Source organism: Mauremys reevesii, linkage group 19, assembly GCF_016161935.1.
Source record: "Mauremys reevesii isolate NIE-2019 linkage group 19, ASM1616193v1, whole genome shotgun sequence".
Taxonomy (NCBI): Eukaryota; Metazoa; Chordata; order Testudines; family Geoemydidae; genus Mauremys; species Mauremys reevesii.
This window is the reverse complement of record NC_052641.1, coordinates 8,251,865-8,266,293: the sequence shown is the minus strand read 5'-3', so window position 1 is coordinate 8,266,293 and position 14,429 is coordinate 8,251,865. Positions and strand designations below refer to the sequence as shown.

At 45.7% G+C, this 14,429-nt stretch overlaps 1 protein-coding gene across 1 annotated transcript in view; it reads right to left on the bottom strand.

Annotated features, from left to right (window-relative positions):
- CACNA1B (calcium voltage-gated channel subunit alpha1 B) overlaps nt 1–14,429 on the bottom strand; it is a 484,205-nt gene that overhangs the window by 119,128 nt on the left and 350,648 nt on the right. The window contains exons 21-22 of the mRNA XM_039506170.1: nt 5,870–6,691; nt 159–376 (exon numbers count right to left, since the gene is read on the bottom strand). Of these exons, the coding sequence (XP_039362104.1) occupies nt 159–376; nt 5,870–6,691 (1,040 nt within the window). The remainder of the gene's footprint in view (nt 1–158; nt 377–5,869; nt 6,692–14,429) is intronic.

Genomic DNA, 14,429 nt, shown 5'->3' with positions numbered 1-14,429 from the left:
CAAGTCAGTGTCAGGGCTCATCTACACAGTGTGGCAATGCGCACCAGAGGGGTGGGATTTCAAAAGAGCGCCGCACCCAATGTGCAGAGCTGTTTTTGAAAATCTGGCCCAGGGTCCACAACTTCCATTGAGACCGACAGGTTGTCCAAGGCACTCACTTGGTATGACAGTGGTCTCCCCTGGAGGCGCGGTGATGGTGACGGGGATGTTCACAGTGGTGGTTTTGTCCAGTGGTGGCTGAGTCATCCGTGTCACATTCTTCTCGTTGTCAGCATCTTCTGGCTGCTCGGGCACTTTCTGCAGGTAGGTGCTGGGCAGGGTATGAACTGGGACGACACTCACACTACCCACAGCCTCTATGTCACACTGAGTTTCCCTGAGATAGAACAGCAGAGATTATAAACCTCTTTAAGATCAAAGCAGGGAGAAAACCCATGCCCTGCAGCCAAGCCACCACAGGATATGCCTTGTCAGATCTTCTCAGCTAAGCCAGGTCAGTCTCTACATGGAAGATCTCTGGGGAAAACTCCTACGTCAATGATTCAGTAAAGCTACGTCCACACTGCAGCCTAGAGGTGTGATTCCCCTGTTCACATACACGTACTAGAGCTAACACAAGTATCAATAGCAGTATAGCTGCAGCAGCATAGGTACTGAACTGTGCCGAATACAAACCCAACTGAAACGAGTGGCTACGTACTTATACTAGCACCGGCTCAGTGAGAGCTGCCGCAAGTATGTGTACGCAAGCAGGGAATCACACACCGAGCTCCTAGTGCAACGGAGCCGTAGTGACTCTTTCTCCTCTGAGGCCGGCTGAACCAGCATCCAAGCATGAGGTTGTTATTATTATGTATTATTGTATTACCTCGGCGCCTACTAATCAGAGACATGGACCAGGGTCCCATTGTGCTAGCTGCTGTACAAATGACGTTCGGAGGCTTTGGGCGGCTGGCGGTGCCGTTTGCGTTAATGAGACATAAAACTGAGGTCCCAGCTCTGTGCAGTAAGGATCCCCCGGGCACTTTTGCAACAGTAAGCAAATTAGCCTTTCTGTATTGGCCGGATTGTGAATGAGGACATTCCATTCCATCTCCCTGCAGTTTCATTTCAATCTGGTGCTCTTCACTTCCTGACCTAAGCTGTTGTGGGAAGTTGCACTTTGCTGTTAACTAGCTGCTGAGTTCCACTTTACAAGTGGCTGCATTTCAGCAATGAGCAAAGCGTGTACGGCTGATCTATAACATTTGTAAAGTGCTGTGGGATCCAGTTGGAAGGTGCATTATATAGAGATCATCATGTCAATTCCACTCTGTTACCAGGACTTCACAGGTGAACTACGCCCACTCCAGTGATTCCCATCTCAATTTGTTTCTATTTAGATTAGCAGTGCAATAAAGGCAATGTTGGACTCTTTCCTCATTCCTTTATTAAATATTTTAAATGATTCATGGTGATTAAGTTTTCTATTAATTCTAATAAGAATGAAACATAAGAGAATAGAATGGTTTGTGTACTCTCCTGCAGCCCTTACATAATAGCAATGCACTGAACGCGGTTGCCATTAGGTGCACGTGTATCGTCTTGGACATAATGGACTCATCCCTTTCCCCACTGAGGTCTATGGGAGGTTTGTAATTGACTTCAGTGGGAGTAAGACTGGGCTGTCGAAGCTATTTTTAATGAGAGAAAATTAGCCAGCGCACTTAAGTTTTCCAGCGCTTTAACTGCTGGCTGAATAATGACCAGAATAGGACTGGGGTTTAATGTGTCACTTCTAACACACCAGCCCTGCCTTAGTGAGGCGCTGCGAAAGCAGCAGCAAGTCGGAGCCCAGTTGCTAGTGCGAGACGTGAACGTACGACCTTCTAGCTCACACATGAAGTGCATCCCACGGAGTCACGCGGATTGATTAGTTACGTGCTGCAAATGGCTCTCGGGTGTATTCTCCGATTTCAGGCACTGTTCAAAAATCTTTAACCTGTCACAGAAATTGAGCCTCCAGGGGACTCTGGGCACCCAAAATCTATATTTGCCTCATGATACGGTTACAATCAAATACACTCAGGGCAAGAAGTGACTTCAGCCTTAACCAGTCTATGGCATTTCCACCTTTTCCCCATAAGTGTCACCTTACCTTGTTAAGTAGTACAACAAGAGAGACATTTTGGCTCAGGATGGTTCCTGGATTACTCCCAAATGGATCAAACACAGGAAGAAAGACTAGCCTAAAGAGATCATTAACGGTGAAACTGTAGCTACCGCATCTGTGCGGAAATCAATCCCTGCAGAGATTTTGACTGCACAAGCTCACCAAGATTGGGCTGCAAGTGCTCTAAAGGGCGGGAGCATGCTTATGTGATATGCTCTAACAGCTTGAGAGAGGTGTGACTGGCCAGTTGATCAATTACATACGCTTTTAAAAGCCCCTAAGTGCTTATTAGTGGAATCTCCATTTTAAGGTGCCCGTGAACACCTACTGAGGAATCGGCGTGTGACGGAATCAGGGTAGTAAGTGGCTATTGTGCTCAGCCTAAGACACTCTGAGACATATTCAGCTTCAAATAAAATTCATTTACAAACTACAACAGAAATTCACATGCACAAAACTGTCAAGGATCTGACAACAGCGTAAATACCCCGGGACATGAAAGCTGACTGGATACTGCAAACACACAAGGCAAGATTTTGATCATCCCTACACTGGTATACATCTGAAGTTTTCACAGAAAGGACTTCCTGGGGATTACTACTCTGGATTTGTAGCACACTGTAACTGAGACCAGGGGGGCAGATTCTGCTGCTCTCATCTGCAGCTGTGCAGTGGGAAGGGAGGAAAGGTTGGGAAATAGACCCCTCCACTATGTACAGTCCCCAATGCACACTGGGGAACTCCAGGAGACACCCCCACCTTACTACAGGCACAAAGTAGCTCAGAATATGGCCCGCTGAATATGGACACCCTCCTGTGCCATGGCTGGCTGGCTGCCTGGAAACCCAGCAGTGTTCTATGAGTTAAATGTAACAACATTTCATCCTGCAAGGGACATGTTCCATTTTCATAATTTACTAAAAAGGGATTTCTCCCCACTGCTCCCCACTCACCACTTAAGAGCAATAATTTTGCAATGCCATAATGAAGCATCTCACCTGCTGATGTCAAAGTGTTCTACAAGCATTCACTAACGTAACCTCCTAACTCCCCTTGTGGCAGGTCAGGGTTACAATACTCATTTTACAGATGAGAAAATAAAAGATCTCTCCTATTCTCAGCCTATTGGAGCACACGATAGTTTAGCCTTCTGAGGGCTGCAATGCTTTGGTCTAATGTTGGTTGCTGGATTTAGTGTGTGGGTTCTGGGTGGCCTGTGGCGGGCAGGAGGTCAGACTAGATCAGAAGTCCTCAAAACGGGGATCTGGCTTGCTCCCCTGGGAAGTGCAGAATGTTTTCTGGGGGTGTGTGAGAAGCTTTAGGAAAAAAATGTACTGTGCACGTTTTACTCACAGCAATGAATAATGAGCAAAGCTGATTCCTCCAGAGTCCAGACAGAGCAGGTCCTCAGGTGGCACTGTGCATTTGACTCTAGAGGTGTTGTGCATTTCGATGGATTTCTGTTACGCTTGCCCAGCACTCTACAACGCCATTGCCATCTGTACTTTAATCCGTTTGCTACGAGGCGGTGCTCATGCATGGACCACACTCGCAGGTCTGCTTTTGCTCTTATTACACTGGATCGTTGGCGCTGTTCAAATCAAGGCCTTACTGTTCTTAATATTTAGGGAGAGTCACATGTTGATTTGTTTTTACTGGTATATGTACTTGTATGGCGGGGAGCGGGGCACAAACGACTACAGACACAAAGAAGGGGGACGCAATCAAATACGTTTGAGAACCACGGGACTAGATGATCTGGTGGTCCCGTCTGGCCTTAAACTCCACGATTCTGTGAAAGTACGGGACGTGCAATTATGGTTATGCAAATAGGTTCCAGCTCAGCTACAAGTCACGCGCTTCACTGCAGGAATTACTGGGTGAAATTCTATGGCCTGTGTTATGCAGGAGGCCTAGCTGGCTAGTCCCTTCTGGCCTTAAAACCTACAAATCTATTTGCACTCTGCTGATCCTTGGTTGTTTGGGGAGTCTGGGTGACCCCAACATGACTTAGGCAGCCCTAGGGGTTACCAATTTAAGCAGAGGAGAAACAGAACACTTTTATGCCAAATCAGACCATCCACATGCAGACTTGCACCTATATAACATCAGGTATGAATTAAAAACCATTTCGTTATTGTGATGCCAGTTAGCGCACAGAGCAGCCCTGGGACAGAATGGGTTACAAGTCTTAAGGCCTAATTCTCCACCACCTTGCAACATCTGCAGCCTTTTACAACTCTGCAAAGTGCATGCAAACATTACCAATCAGAACAGCTTTGCTGAACACAGGTGTAAAAGGCTGCGTAAGGCACAGGAGAATCAGACCCTCCCAGGGAACTCTGCACTGCAATCAGGAGGTGTATGTCTACCCACCTCCCAACTGCAGTGTAGACACACCCTGGGTCTGAGGAGCAAGGAGGCACCAATGTCATAAACCTTAACATGGCAAACATACGGGCTGGTTCTCGTCTCACAGACACGGACGCAAGTCACGAGTAACTCCACTGAATTCAATGGCGCTACAGCCCATTGGCATGCCACTGAACCGAGAGCAGAATCGGGCCCATAGCGTTTGCATGCATGTAATTTCACTTGTAAACAGATTCACCTCCAATGCTGTCAATTAGCTCTACAGACTTTAAAATACAGCCCAGCTATGCCCAGAGCGGAGGTGAGCTTATGGCAGTGCAGCGACAGTTGCGTTGTGTAGATGTTAGCGAACACGTCTCCACTGAGAAGGGCAAAACCCTAGTACCGAGACACTTTTTACATGCGCCGAAGCTGCTGTGCCATTTGGGGCTTATTTTGCCCCATGCAGACCATGTGACATCCTAGAATGCTGTATTCAACCCTAAATATTAATACAAGGGCAGCCAAGCAACTAGACACCCCCAACAGGCCCCCAGTCTACACCTCACAACACTGTCGTGACAGTGCTGCAGCCATCAGAGAGACAGAGTGGATGTATACACATTATTCAGGAACAGCTTGGCATTTTCACAGGCTGGGTCCGTGCGAGATGCACAGGGCATGGAACCTGTGCTGGTTTCTGACAATGACTTTCAGGCCACACTCAGCCATCAGCTTTCTGCTCCACCCCAGACATTTCGCCATGAGGAAAGGTGGGAAATCAGTTGGGAAGAGGCAACAGAATTGCTTAGATTGCAAGGCCTTTGGGGTAGGGGCCATCTTTTTGTCTGCGTTTGTACAGCACCTAGCACCTGGGGGTCCTGCTCCATGACTAGGGCACCTACATGCTGCAGTAACACAAATGATAAATAAGAACAGTAACAATACTATGCTAAGTAAATACTACAATCGTAGTCCAACACACTGTTAAAAGCAACGGGGCTCAATTCATTCTGCTGGCGCAACCATGAACACGTGTGCCATGCTGGGAAGCATGCCAGGAGCAGGGGCCCAATCATGCAACTCTTCATCAACCCTCACTCTGCCAGAGGCCCTAGACGGGGAAAGGCTTAGGCCAGACCAGAGGAGACCAGACCAGACCTAGCTCAACACCACTTCAAGGCAGCACTGACCAGAGGAGCTCTGACCAAATTGTAAAGTTTTCCTGCAGGGGAACAGCCCCTCTTGGCATGGGGAGGGGTGGCTGTGTCCTCTTGCCTGTGCGGGTGTTCGGCACCCACAGTGCTATTGAGAATGACTGGAGCCCCCCACAGCTGACATGCTGTGTGAGCAGTGCTGACTGACCTGGGCTGATGGTTCTTAAGATCCTTCTCCCCAGCCTCTTCTTCCTTCTCCCCATTCTCCTTCTCCACTGACTCATACGTTGACAGAGGTCTGTGCCGGATCTTGCGTCGTCTGTGAGGCTCTTCCCCATTCTCTCCTTTCAAGCCGGGATCGCTTTCCCGGTTCCCTGACCTTGACCCTCCTCGGTGACGTGAACGCCGCTCGCTTCTGGCACCGTTGGCTGTCCCATTGCCTTCCTTAGCTTGCCGCTCTGCTGAGTGCCGGTGAGGCCGGTGCCGCCGATACTCCTTCTCAGCCCCTTCTTCCACGGAGCCTCGACGATGATGCCTTTTACCCCCTTCCTGGCTTCTGTTGCGCTCGCTTTTTCCTTCCTTGCTGCCCTGTTCTGCCTCTTTGCTGCGGCTCCTGTGCTGCCTGTGCCGTTCCTCCTTATTGTTTGTGCCAGATTCCCCGTTCTCATCCTTGGCCACGTCGCTCTTCTCCTGCTCTCCCATCTTGTCTTTATCCCGATGCCGGTGCTGCTTTCGTGGCACTTCTGCATTGTCAGCAGAGGTGGCCTTGGCCTGCTCAGTCTCCTGAACGTCCACTGGGCTTAGCTTACCGACGTTGTTCCGCCCTTCGGTCCTTGGCTCTACCACCAGAGGCCGATCCAAATGGGTCTTCATGTCTGGCCGGATGTGGAGGGTGGTAGCATAGCGCACCCGCTCCTCCGGATCAAGCTCATTGTACAGAGCCTCGCAGCTGGCCCGGAAATTGTGCATCCGGATCTGGCTGGTCCTCTGTTCCCAAACGGACTTAGATTTGGAGGAGTTCTGCTGTTTGCTGCAGAACAGAGGAGAAAAAAAAGGAGATAGTCAGCATCGGGTCTGGCTCCACTTCTCCAAAAGAAATTTTAAAAGAAACTGTAAATTTTTAGCCGAGACAGGGAATTGTAGGGTTGAGCCAAAGAAAACATAGGGATGAAGATAGAATGACTAGTGGAAAACACATGAGCAGATAAAGCTAGTGGGGTCACCAGAGTGCTAGTGACATCCCCACACACAACTGGTACTATAGGAAAGGGCTATTTTGAGTTCTAAAACATGGCCATCCCATGGTCTAGGGGTGTGTACAATTGGCACAATTAAAGCCACTTCTCCTGAAAACCATTGTAACTCTCCAAATCCTGCCAAATCATCCACTGACTCCCTTCCCTAACCAACAGTCTATCCTTGATCACCAGGACAAGCCTGGGAGAACGACTGAACCTCATAGTGCAACCTGAAGCTCAACAGATTTTGGGTGCTGGGGAACAGAGGCAGGAAGTAGAACCCACAGTCAAGGAGCCCTCACCCAGAATGCCCTGCCCCAGACCCCTCACATTTCAACAAAAAAGGCGGTCATTTGAGACAATCTGAACTGTCCCATTAGTGCTTGGAGGGCGAGGCAGCCTCTGATATATCCAAAATTCAAGGCACATGTCAGTCATTACCAAAGTGGCATTGATCTCAGCTATCACGGGAACAAGTCTGGCAAAGGTGTACATGAGACACATACAGCTAGTCTGCACCCCTGTCAGAAAAGAATCTGGAGGGTGATACAACACAGATGGGATGAGGACTTCTTCATAACCACATAACAGCAGCAAACACAGCCTTGCCAATAAGGGCATGCCGATAAGTATTCTGCCTAACCAACGAGGCCAGGAGACGATGTACTCCTCTCGGCCTTTTTTATTTAAACTGGAAAGTCTAACGATTTGGGATCCAATTCTGCTCTCATTTGCACCAGTGTAAAACCAGAGTAAGCCCATTGGATTCAAGGGAGTTATTCTGGATTTTACACTGACTTAAATGAGAACAGAACTGGCTCTTGGTTCCTTCACAAAAATCCCCTTGCCAAGAAAGGAAATGATCTCTTCCCTCTCAGACCCCGATCTGCAGCTCTACGGTGTAATCTCAGCTGGGACTTCCCTAGTCAGTCACTGCCGGATGATGAACCCCTGCAATGGGACGGGAGATCTCTGAGGCTGACTGACCGCCGTGGGAGAGGCTGTGGAAATGGGAAACCAGAACTGTTTTCTTTACATTCAGTCGGATCTGCTCCAGTGACAGAACAAACCATAGTGTGAGTTTATGTGCTCTGACTCAGACTGGCAGTGTCTGTCACCATTCTCAGGCCCTACGGGAAGCAGCGTACAGACGGAGTTAGGTCACGCCACGGGAGATGTCGGAAAAGGTTTGCATCTCAGACATCTGCCATGTTTTACTGAGCGAGGTGTCAGCCAGTTTTACTAAAAGGGGCAAAAACGTATGTAAATATTCACTCAGAGGAGATGAGGACAGTCAGGCAGACGAATCTGCTTTGACCACAAAATCAGAACCAACACAGCTGATCGCTCAGTTCAAATCGGAAGACTTCTCTTTTCTTGGATGGAGTTTTCTGTAGGGTGAACACAATTTAAGCCAGTAGCCTATCAGCTTAGTGGATCATTTAAAGTACTGTGTGCTCTCAAAAGGAACTAGAAATGGAAAGCACGGAGAGCCCTCCAACTCTTTTCTGTAACAGACAACCCTGAGTGTCTGCCCTAAGATACCCAACTGGCAGAACCCTGCCTCCTTACATGTGCTGGCTGACATGGGAATTTGAGAAGCAAGTGTGGGATACTCGGTATGGCTCATACGCCTGCATTGCTCTCTCAATTCACAGCTATATAACTGCAGCCTCTACAAAAGTAGTTGCATCCTCAAGCAATTCTCACCTGAGGGGCTGGCAATTTTAAGATCAGGACATGCCACCTTCAGGCCCTGCCAGCAGAAGCTTCCTGGGAAAGAGAGAGCACCAGAGCATCTCCTGACTGTCTTGGGATGGCTCCACCAGCTTGGGGGCTGCAACCAATGGTCTGGGGTCCCCCAGGACAGCAGGGATGGCTTTAGGGTGATCAGATGTCCCAATTATATAGGGACAGTCCTGATTTTTGGGTCTTTTTCTTATCTAGGGTCCTATTACCCCCCACCACCTGTCCTGATTTTTCACACTTGCTGTCTGGCACTCTAGATGGCTTGTTCTGCTGTGTGCTTGGTCTGGAGATCCTAGAGTTTTGCAGAAGCCCACAAACAGGGTCCTGCTAGGGAGCGAATCTGTCCTGTGATGCTCAAGCTCAGGGAAAACAGCAAGAAAGCTGGAGCATGATTTGGTGCGTTTCCATGCACTGAGTGTCATTTACTGTGTGCACGCAGCACGATGTTGCTGAGCTGATACTGTTCATTCGATTTTAAAGCCCTTGGGGCAAGGACCATTTTTTCTTCAGCGTCTTGTACAGCACAGAGCATGCTGTCAGCACTAAAATAACACATCATAATAATGTGTTAATTGAGTGCTGGGTGACAGCCCTAACGCTGATTGATGTGTTCTATCTATCCACAGAACAGAAATAGCTCAGGCAGCAGCACCCGTGCCCTCCCACACACACCGCCCTTCCAGTGCGCTGCCATCCTGACTTGGCGGGACCATCTCCAGAGGGGAGTTCTGTCTTTGTGACCCATGCAGCCCATGGCCAGTATAGCAGACGATCAATGCGACTGTGGTTGTTATTTGTGATGTAACCTCTCCAACGGCACTTGGATTGAGATCCCCAAATGTATTCCACACAAATTCCTAAAACACTCAGACCCTGGAGGGGGATGCCAGGTAAAAACTTAGACAGACTGAGAGTCATCATCAAGTAGAGACTTCTGATTCCTACCAACCTAGGCTGGATGTGAATCGGTGAATGGCTGTGCCGTTGAGTGGTGTGACTTCCTGCCTGTGTGGCTTATGAAACTTTGAGAACATGCATATGGCCCTCTGAGATTTCAGAGGCTTTCTTTATGGCTCCTACCCAGGTAGAGCCCCTAGATGGTGGTGTTTGCAGTAGGTTTTGAAATCTTCCCCTTGTGTCAGTTTCAGGTCAGTGACCTACTAGTGCAGGAAGCATTTGCTCTGGAAATGGCAGTGTGATTTGTTTTTTAGTTGTTTTTCACATGTATTAAGAACACAAAACAGTCATTTAAAAAATGCAATTATCTCAGAGTTGCAAGGTGTTCCATTGTGTTTGGACTATGGACAACTGAGAGCTGAAGCTGCTGCTAAGAACACACACCATTGGGAACCTGTAGGAGCATAGTAATTTGCATATTAATGAAGTCTATTTTGCAAAATTTGCTTCCTTAACAGGGACAGCAAAATTACAGACTCACCAAACTTTTCAGAATCTATAAATACTGAGGTCACATCATTGACACTGACAGTTAGCAAAGGGTGACACCCACACAAAAAATGCATTGCCAGCCACTAGCTTTTGTTACTAACAAGCCAAAGAGCAAGAGAATTAGTTAGCAGTGAGGTTTGGAAGTAATGATTACGTTTATTTTATGGAATGAAATGGAAAAAAAATTAAGCAAAGACACTCTCTGCAAAGTTTGAAGCATGCCCTCAGTTAATCATCACACCCAAACTAGTCAAGAACATCAGGAGCAAGTGATGGTGCATGTTTGGGTCCTGGCTGGGAAATGGGAATAAAGAAATAGAATAGTTTGGTCCCTCCAGGAACAGTATTTCGAGCTTTTCAGAGCAAAAGCTCAAGCAGCTGGGGGAATTATGTACTCTGCGTGTCCAGTTAAATTTATCCGATTCTTGCTTTCCACATGTTCTCACAGTAACTGAAATACAGACACATTTGAGTGCTGCTTCTCTGATGTTGTATTTCTCCAGAGAGGAAGGCTTTTGAACTTATTCACCAGACTTATTTACGGCACAATAGCAGTCACCTTAAGACAAAACATAGTATCATTAAACTACCATATGAGGATACAGTTCATGTGCGTTGCACACAAAGAATCGCAGAAGAGACGGTGAAAATCTAGCTAATGTACAATTATTCCCTATAACACATTCTCTGGTGCTTTGTCTAGTTCAATTTTAAATGACTCAAGTGATGGGGCTACCACAAAATCCCCTTAGGATACTAAATATAGCATTAGCAGCAGATATTTCTGTGTCGGGTGTGAACTAAGCAAAATGGTTCTTTACAATAATAGGTGCAACCAGGAACTCTGTGATCACATCATTTGTTGGTACTGTTGATCTGGTGCTTTAAATCAACAGTTCTCCATATTATTCCTTCTGCAGACCTCCTCATAAGAGGGAAAAAATTGACTCATGAATCCACCTCTCTTCCCCAAACCCTAATGTCCACTGCCTTTATTCTGTTCCCTACCAACAAAGCTCTTCAAATTCTTTATAGTGGTATCGCCAATATACACAGCTTCAGTCCCCCAGGGCCTGACATGACAAAACAGATTGGCAGATATTATGATTAGAGCATTTTAATTGCATACCACCACCAATTCTACTTGGATTCAGAGACTGACTACCAAACAATAAAGCAGTGTCTATAATCAGCTAATTTACATCTCTCTGTACAAAACAGACATTGTGTCAAATAAAACTGATGTTAATCTATCAGTTTCCTGACCGGGAACTCCTCTATTTCCTCATTAAAAATAATACAAATGAAATAGCAACCAATCACAATCTAGATTATTCAAGAAAGTACAGTGCATTCCTTTTTGGTATTTTTTTTAAATCACATTTAAGAACAAGCAACTTTCTTATTGGCTGAGGCATTTTTATCACAGCCGTTTAGAGTGCTGCTTTACGTAATGGACCATTACCTTCCAGAACAACTGTTTAAAATAAACCACTTGAATAAAAACAAATAATAAATCATACATTGATGTCTTTAGGAATTTTACCTGAGTATAGACTGAATAAACGCTGTATAAGAACGCCAGAATTTAGCCCTATATGTTTTAGATATCCTAGAAAAGTATTTTCTGATTAGAGCTGTTGGGGAATTTTTTGTAGAAATATTTTTTGATGAAAAAAGCAATATCTGCAAAATCAAAATTCAATTTTGCCTAAATGTTCTGATTTTCTATGGGGAAAAATCTAAAAAGTATTTCAGTTTGGTTTGAGTTGACCCTAATTGAACCATTTTGGTTTGTTAAACCCAACTCAAACATTTTTGTTCCTGGTGAGTTCAACACTAAATCTCTGCTCGCTCAGCTCCTCTTGGGAGTTGTAGTTTGAGTGTCTATGGGCTCCGCCCTCTGACTGGACCACGTCTCTCATGATACACCGCAGTCTCCTGCAGGTTGAATTGCCATGGTACATCAAGGGAGTCCTATGACCATGGGACCTCACAGGAGGTGTTGTCCAGCCATGCCTTCTAACATTATATGAGCATTAGCCCATTGAAAATTATAATTTCTGTTCTGTGAAAAAAATTGATATTGCAACTTTTTGTCCGAATTCAGGACAAAAACAGTTTTTGAACATTCGGATTTGTGACCAGCTTGAATTCTCTATTCAACTCATATTGGAAGCATATAATTGAATTATGAAATGGCTTTAAAACGGTCAACAATGTCAACTTCCTGGATCAACAGAGATCAATAAATACAGGAGTCTGACTTTTAGTGTTCTCGCACAAAAATGCTATTTCACTTTCTAGCTCGTTGGAAGAAAACAATTAATATGAAAATAGTGGTGGGGAAGGGCACTCATTTGGCTGGTAGTTCTGGGCGCTGGAGTCCTCTGTCCAAACAGCAGTTACAGCCCAAGCACAAACGCTGACTTCTGTCATGCTGCCCTGCCAGCATGTCTTAGCCCTGGCCTGGAGAGTTTGTTCTCCATGGCACGTTCAGTTCTTGGTCTCGCTGCTGCAACTGCCAACAAACATCACATTTTGTGCCAAGTTCTGATAGCAGTTTTTCACAGAAACTAGATACTGGAATGAATCAGCTGAGTTGTCAGAGGTCAATGGAGACCACTACGGTGAATGCGTTAAGTAGTACATTTGCTGTTCTTCACTCTGCTGCCTAGAGGGTGATAAGTCAGCAGGGGTTGGAAGGCTCTGGGGCAATGAGAGGAACTGCCAGATACTAGAACCTATAAGGTCCATCAGCTGAAGTGGCTTAAACTCTTGCCCTAGGGTCATTGTATACTTAGCACACTTTCAGTACTGTATCAAAACAAGGATTGTTGCACCTCAGCAATCCAATGACCCCCTGCGGGAGAGGATTACAATAACAACCTATTGGATGATCCAGTCCATCTCTTACTGACACCTATCCACTGGGAAGAAGAAAGCAAGCCTCGACTCAGTTCATGCAGGCTATCGAGCAATCTTTAAGATGGTAACAACTTTGGGTGATTATAGAGCAGGGCTTTTATGGATTGGTAAACTAGAAAGGAAAGCTCTAGTATTTCGTTATCAATTCCCCGAGCCAGCCAGTCTCTCCAGCAATTCCATTTCACAAGAAGCAATAAGCCACACTACAGTGCAATTTGCTAGAGCCTCGAACACCAAAATGAATAGTGTCGTCCATTGATTTACATCTTCAAACAGCCGAAGTCCTCAAGGCCAAAGCCTGAAGCTCTTTCTCAAGCAGAACTTCTGTTGAAATCAGTAGTTTTGCCTGAGTAAGGACTGCAGGATCTGGATTCAATAAAATGCACCATCATGCATGCGACAGCCTATTGCTCTAATACACAGAGTCTTTTAATTACTCAGTGTCAAATTATATGATCATGAATTAATTTATTAGTATACACTGAAGCCTACTATTTTTAGCAAATTCTAATCTCAAAAAAACTCCAGAAAATATTTATTAGATACCAAGTCACCACACTCATACCATTTTGATTAGATTTCTCTTTAGACCTTGTGATTTTGGTACCATTGGTATACACTGTGATAAAGTAATTGCATACTTAGTAATAAATTACAGGGGTGAAAAATTCTTTACTAAAAGCAAGTTAAAAGTGCACTTTTCAGCCCTGATTCAACAAACAACACATCTAGCTTAAACATATTGAACGATTCAGTGCACAGAAGTCCTCCTAAAGCCAGTCAAATGACATTTCCTTTTCAATGAGTTGTTTTCTCTACATCACTCATTATAATTTCAATAAAGACACTTCAGCAATTATTATGCACCACTGCACAGCCCACACTGGGTTCTGACTTAAATCCCGGTAGGAACTCATAGGTTCTGATAAGAACAAAACAATTTAGTGCAATGAAGCTTTTTGCTGTGAGAATGCAGATAAAACAGAAGACATGGATAGTGAATTCAGGCAGAAGCAAGTGATATGGGTCAACAGTGAATTGGATGGCAAATGAGGACCAGGAGACATTAAAGCTTTTTTATTTCCCTTCTGGATGGGTGCTGCAGAATCATGCAGTTATGGCTTTAACCAGAGAAGCAATTGCTCCAAGAACATCAACTTCTTTTAAAGTCAATGGGCACTGACTGCAACCCTGGGTAGAATTTGCCCTAAAGTTTAAATGTGACACAGCAGCAATTATAATTTCCCAGCTAGACTTCCAAGACGCCTACATAGTGTGCCTACTATAGACTCATGTCCTCCTTTCCTCGCACCCTCTCCATATTATGTGTTTAGATTACCATGTGAATCCGCTGCAAAGATGTCCTTTATCACGAGCGCTGTTGTAGCTGTATGTTGAGTAAGT